Below are 6,871 nucleotides of genomic sequence, written 5' to 3'. Positions count from 1 at the left end.
GAGAAGATGAGTAGGAGGAGTAGGAGGAGGATGGATATCGGAAGTCACTTTGAGTGTGGAGGGAGAAGGAGTTGTGGGATTTGAGGGTGGATGAGGGGTTTCTGTGGCACTCGAGTAGATAATTCTGAATATCTTTGAGAGTTTCTGTAAAGGAGTTGGTTAGGAAGTTTTGTGAGAGAAATTGACTGGAACAGGTAGGAGGTAGAAGTGGGGAAGTAAGATGTAGGAGGGATAGGTATAGGGGAGGGTGTAGAATGTCTTGGCAGGGAGGGGGAGGGGCAGAGTGAGTGACATTACTGGAGTAGGGAGTAAGAGAAAAACCTCATTGACGTTCTTCCATGTAAAGTGAGTCCAAATCTGAATCTGAGAGTTGCCACCTCAGACTCAAATTTCTACGTGGAACAGTCCTTATAAAATACATTATGGGGGCTGCCATAGTTGGCACATGTGGATGACTGTGCAGAGCAGTTTGATTGAGTATGACCAGGTTGGGCACATAGAGGGCATCTGGCTGTGGAATGGTAATGTTTGACAGGATGTCCTAAACACCAACAATTCTGGCCTATAAATATCTAGATATCATATGCATTTCTGTGATTTCCATGCATCTTGCATCTTCCATGCAAAAACATAGGTTCTTACTTTCAGGAAAATTAAAGGAAAAAATGTTACTCAACAATAAGTTACATTTTTGTTACATTCCTTTTCAGCTGCACATGAGATAATAAAATAATAAAAGAGTAGAGGGCACTTGAAATTTAGTGAATTCTAGTTGTTTTCAGATCTTGTGCTAGGATTATTCAACACAGACCACAGTGTCAGTATCAAAGAAGTATTATCACTGATGTAGCCTTCTTCTTCTTGTCTATCAGCTTCTGTTTGTCAGAAAACTACCAGTTAATCCCCAATATCAGAATTGTCTTGCAATCCTTAATCTGAGGTTGTGCAGAATAGCAGTGGAATCGTCCTTGCTTACCTATAAATATATGTCACTTCCTGATCAATTTGATAAGCAACTTTTGTAGGTAAATGTTAATATTTCTCCCCATCAGCTCTCCAGCCTTCCTAGTACCTCTTTTAGCTGAAGCCTGAGTGCATTTTACTTCAGTGAAAACATTTTACAAAATATATGTTTTTCTTATGGCTGTGCAATTATCCCCCATTGCTTTCCCCAGTCACAAGTGGAACAATTCAAAGTTCTGAGTGTTTTCAAACTGCAGGCAAAACAAAGGCACCATGATTGTTTAGAACACAAGAATTAAAATAAAACAACATTAGGTATGAAATATACCCCCCCCCCTAAAAAAAAAAGAAAAAAAGTAACAAACATAGAATCAAAAGACTTTAAAAGAAGAAGAAATTTATATATATATATATATATATATATATATATATATATATATATAAATATAAATATAAATATATATCTATATATATATATATATATATATATATATATATATATATATATATAAAAATTGCCACATGAACATTAAAACAAATATACACACAAAAACCTATAAACAAAAAACTACAAAACACATAAGATAAGACACATGCTGTAAAAAATATCCAAAAATTTCTCTGGGATGAAAGTGAATTTACTCTATTTAATTCTAACTATACAGAAAATCAAACTCTTTGATATGGAATAATAATAACATATCATGTATGTTTGTTGCATATATTTAATAAAATTTGTTTATGACAACATACATGTAATAAGGAACACAATACAGTATTTGTAATAATGTTCTGATTTCTGATAACTAGAATTTTGGTTAGCAATGTCACAAAATACAAGTTTGGAATTATCAGCCAAGAAAAACAAATCAGAATATAAATCACATATTAAAATGTATAAACATCTTAACACTTGTCAAAAATCACCTGGATATATATCATATTGCTTTCTCACTATGGGGATATAGTGAAAAAAAGGAGAAAGCATGTATATATTCAGTATCATTTTACTTGATCCAAGGTACGGAGCGTCAGATGTCAGGATCTTAGGAAAAAATTGCAGCTAGAGATACAATGAAAAGTATAATCTGCTCATGACCAAGTTTTTGGCAAGGAATTTAAATTCCTGTTACTCCAAAAACAATATACTGCCATGAAAGAGACATGATATACAGATGAAAAAGACACTGTCCCTAATGAGATATAACCTCCATTTCAACTTTGTCACATATTACTTTATTAAAAAGATAAACATCTATATTTATTCAGAGGATATCATGTTTTTACTTTTTCTTTCATAAATCTAAATAATGGAAGGGAAAAAGAAGAACGAAAACTAAGTGACAGACAGAAAAAGGGTAAAAGAACAGAAAAAAAAAGGATCAAACTGAAATCAATTCAAAGGAAGTCTTACCATACTCTCTGCAAGAGGTCCTGTTGCCATCATCCTCTGGGGTCAAGAGGGCATAGCCACTGACAATGACAGATCCCTGCTCTGCCAGCCGTGTTGTATCGCTTGCTGCTAGGCTACTGTCTGTTCTTGACCGCTTGTGCTTGGGTGACCCAGATGAACTATTGCTGGAAGAAGCAGAGCTACAGGTTGACATTCTCCGTCTCTTTCCAGGATTAACTTCTGGGTTGCAAGGCTGTTCCTTACTTGCCTGGTTTAAGGGATTTGCCTCAGCAGTATTATTGTACTCCTGGATTACACCATTTGCATCTCTTATGATTGCACCAAGCATCTGCATACATCGGAGAAACTCTTCCAGTGTCACCTTGCCTGTCAGGTCACTGGCATCAACTGACAGCTGCAGGTCCTCTTCCTCAAACCACTCATGGCACTCCATGTCCATCTCATCAGGAACCCTGGTCACCATCTTCAAATATTCGGAGAGTTTGCAGTCCGACTTGCAGTTCTCAAAGCCCTCAAAGTCATTCACTTCACCCTTCTTGTTATTATTGTTGTTGTTCCCAAAGCCTTCAAAGGATTCAGGCTGTGAATCCTCATCACTGTCAAACAGAGCCTTAGGTGTCACCACCGGTGTCAGGTCGGGTGTCTCCTCATCCTCTTTGGTGTAGCACAGTAGGATGTTGCCCTCGTCATTCACCAGCACATAACTGTCCTCTTGCAGCTGCAGTTCCTGAAGCTTGTCATTCTTCTCATCCATGACAGTCCTTTTCTTTGGGGGCTGTTCCTCCTGCTTTGTTTCTGTGACTCTTGTCTTTTTTTCTGCTTGGATTTCTTCATCTTTTTTCAGCTTGCGCTTCTCTGTAATGTTCATTATGCTGGGTTTATCTTCCTCCTTGGTATTCGCTTTGTCTCTCTTAATGCTCTTTTTCTCCTTCTCCTTCTTAGTCTCTCTCTCTTCCTTTTCTTTTTTATTGTCTTTGTCATCCTTTTCCTTTTTGGTATCTTTGCTTTCTCGGTCTTCTTTCTTTCTGCTATCCTTGTCATCTCTTTCTTTTTTGTCTTTCACCTCTTTTCTACTATCCCGTTCTTCCTTGTCCCGTTTGCTTTCCTTCTCATCTCTCCTCCTCTTCTCTTCTTTATTTTCACTCTTATGCTTTTCATCTTCCCGTTTTCCATCCTTTTTGTGTTTTGATGAATGCTTATCATTTCCCTCTATTTTCCTGTCTGTCTTCTGACTACTTTGTTTACTGTCTGACTTACTACTTGACTTCTCTGATTTGCTGGACTTTTTGTCTAGCTTCTCCTTGGATCTACTGTCAGGTTTATCATTTGACTTGCTCCCAGACTTCTCACTAGACTTCTTTTCAGACTTTTCACTAACCTTATCGCTGGACTTGCTTTCAGACTTTTCATTTGGGGTGTCCCGCCTGTTCTTGCCTTCTGAGGACTTGTCGCTGGATTGATGGCTAGAGCGTTCCTTGTCCTTTTCTCCCGAACTCTTCCCTGAGCCTGAGCTGGAGCCTTCCTTGTGGGAGCTGGAGGAGGACTCATGGTGATGGCCCCTTGAACGGTCTCTGTCACCATCATGGTCCTTGTCCCTCCGGTGATGCTTCTTGTCCCGGTCTCTGTGGGAGTGGTGGTCATCACGGGACTTAGAGTGCTTCCTGTCTTTTTCCTTGCTGTGGCGTGACTCCTTGTCCTTGTCCTTATCCTTGTCTTTCTCTCTGTCTTTGTCTCTGCTGTGGGAGTCGTGCTTGCTCTTGTATTCACTCTTTCCCTTGCTAGACTTGTGTGATGATTCATAATCAGAGTAGTGTTTTTCCTGGTAGCGGGGGCGATCCCCATGTCGTCCTTTGTTATCACTATCACTGAGTTCTGAGCTTGAGGAGGTGATTTCACCTTCTGACTTCTCAGACTTGGCTTTCTCTTCAGCTTCTGACTTTTCAGATGTAACACTCACCTTTGAGATGGAGGCCTTGCTCTCTTGTGAATCCTCATCTAAACTCACCAGGCTTGTACCAGACAGCATTGTGTCATCTTCTTTCCCAGCTCCAATGCTGGAGTGAGGTGTCTGCATGGGTGTCTCCGAGGGAGTTGCAGCTGGCTGACTTGCTTGAGAGTTAGAAGGTTCTGGGGGCTTGGATTCCATATCTTCAGCCTCTTTCATGGGTTCACTTTCAAGGGAAGATTTGGATGCCTCTTCATCCTCAGCAGCTGGCTTCTCATCAACAAGTGGGGTGGAGGTGGTGGAGCGCAGATCCTGCATTGATTTGGGGCTCTCATCCAGTTTTGAAAGATTCTCTTGTGACTTCCTACTGCTAGGTGATCCTTTACCTGAGAGTGGGGAGAAGGTAAGGCCAGAGGAGTTGGATGATATGCTGTCAAGAGACTGGTCATCAAAAAGAGGTAGAGGGGCTGGCTTGGTTGCTAGCATTGGCTTGCTATCCTGTTCTTCATCCAAGTTTAGTCTTTCAACATGCCCTGTGAGAGCATCTGGTTGATCTTCTGCCTTTTCATACTGGTTATAGCTCCCAAATCCGTCTTGAGCATTATCATCTACAGACTGAAAAAGTGCAAAGCAAAGATGAATGTAATTTACAACAACGGAAAGATGTGGTGCTTCTAAATGTATTTCTATTATTTGATTACAATAAGAAACTAATAATGCCTACACTAACTAAATACAATTCCGTTCCAACATATGACACACAAGATATATGCATGACTGCTTCCCTCAGTGAGTCTCAATATCAACTTTAATTAACCCCAACTCTTGCAGTTTCAATAAAGGGACCAAGCACACAGACCTTCATCACTGCATCATGAGGTGTTGGCGGTGATTTGTGCAAGCTATCAGGGGACTCTCTTGCCAAGATGTCATCCTCTTCTGATGAGATGACATCTGTCTCCATGGGGATCAGGCTAGGCTTAGTTTCCATGATATTCATGCCTTGATGGGGCTGCCCAGTGTCTTGTGGTTCCTTATTTGTGCCTGTTAAGAAATAATTATTCAAATTTAATTTATCACTTGATTGTTTGCAACACTCTATCAATGACTTCCTAACTTATTAAAATAGGCTTATTCAAAATTCAGGTGCCTCCTGAATACTTTACATGATATACTTGCATCCGAAACATCTTCCACTTCTCTGTCAATGGGTTTTAAAATTTATTATTATTATTTCCTGAAACATAATGACACCCTAAAATCTTAAAGATTTGTCAATGGGTCACGAACCTTGTCTCTCTCTTTTGGGCTTGTCAATCTGCAGGAAGGTGTAGACGGTATCCTCCACATAGGGAAGGATTAGTGGCTTAATCTTTGGGTTCAACACCTGTGTGATGATGGCATCGATGCCGGACTCAAGGATGCCCAAGCTGTATGAGGGGAAATGAGATAAAAATCAAGAGGAGTGTGAGAGAGAGAAAAAAGGTAAAGAAAGGAGAAAGAGCAAAAAAGGAGAATAAAACAATAAAAAATCAGAGGAGAGAAAAATAGAAAAATAAGACGGCGATAATGAAGCAAAGGAACCTGGGTATAAGGAAAGGTGCCATTCTTCTTTCAACATAAACCCTTTTACTTTACCCTCAGCAATGAAACTAGCTAATTTTTTACTGAAACTGCACTGTACAAAACAAAGTGATACAAAGACACATGTACATCACTAAAATCAACAACTTACTTTTGTACATGCTTGCGCACTCCATCACGCAGTTGGTTTTTGTTTAGGTCATTTTTCCAAGTGTTCTTTTCCAAGAACTTGTTGACATGGCCTTCGACACGCTGCCGTAGGTTTTGGAAGGCAGGCTGCAAGAGAATTTCAAAGTGAATATAAAACAAATACATTACAAGGAAATAATAATTTTCAAAATCAGGAAACACTTGATGACATAATATTTTGGCACATCTAAAAAATTATCAAAACTACAAGTTAGGCTAAGAGTTCAAGAGTAGGTCATGACTGGACAAAAAGGAACCTGCTCTTCCCTTTTCTTAACAGTTTGAATTCCATACCAATGGAAATGGCTAAAGTCACCATGAGATATTTATGCATTATGCAAGTTATGGCTGTAACTGTCATAATTCACCCTTTTGCTGGCACACTAGAGCTCCTCATAAGAAACTGAATGGGCCGACTGCAGGTAGCAAAGATAGTTCCTGGATTGTAAATTTTTGGCCCAGCATCATAGGGTTATGACCTCAACCTCAACCTTGTCAAGTTGGCCATTCAAACTGAATTTACCTCAACCCAAAAGGAAAGCTAACTCTGTGGACTGACTTGAATAGTAAGATGGGGGATGAGTTTGTAGTACACTGAGTTTATCTAGTTCCATCTGTACATCATGGTTATATTTCTAATACCATGATTGAAAGAGAGCATGACAAAAGATGGGTAAAATGCCTATTACATAAATATCTTTCCTGAAATTCTACTGCTAAGGGATGGGGAAAAATCTGCTAGGGTGACAGGTACTTCAGTAACATATAAAAAACAT

General features: G+C 39.4%; 1 protein-coding gene across 3 annotated transcripts in view; it reads right to left on the bottom strand.

Moving 5' to 3' along the window:
• The window catches only part of LOC119579340 (biorientation of chromosomes in cell division protein 1-like 1), a 44,743-nt gene that overhangs the window by 35,999 nt on the left and 1,873 nt on the right, over positions 1-6,871 (bottom strand). For all 3 annotated transcript variants that reach the window (XM_037927103.1, XM_037927105.1, XM_037927104.1), the window contains exons 2-5: positions 6,058-6,182; positions 5,613-5,752; positions 5,182-5,366; positions 2,378-4,937 (exon numbers count right to left, since the gene is read on the bottom strand). In XM_037927103.1, the coding sequence (XP_037783031.1) occupies positions 2,378-4,937; positions 5,182-5,366; positions 5,613-5,752; positions 6,058-6,182 (3,010 nt within the window). The remainder of the gene's footprint in view (positions 1-2,377; positions 4,938-5,181; positions 5,367-5,612; positions 5,753-6,057; positions 6,183-6,871) is intronic.

This window comes from Penaeus monodon, chromosome 12, assembly GCF_015228065.2.
Source record: "Penaeus monodon isolate SGIC_2016 chromosome 12, NSTDA_Pmon_1, whole genome shotgun sequence".
NCBI lineage: Eukaryota > Metazoa > Arthropoda > Malacostraca > Decapoda > Penaeidae > Penaeus > Penaeus monodon.
This window is presented reverse-complemented; position numbering and strand designations above follow the sequence as displayed.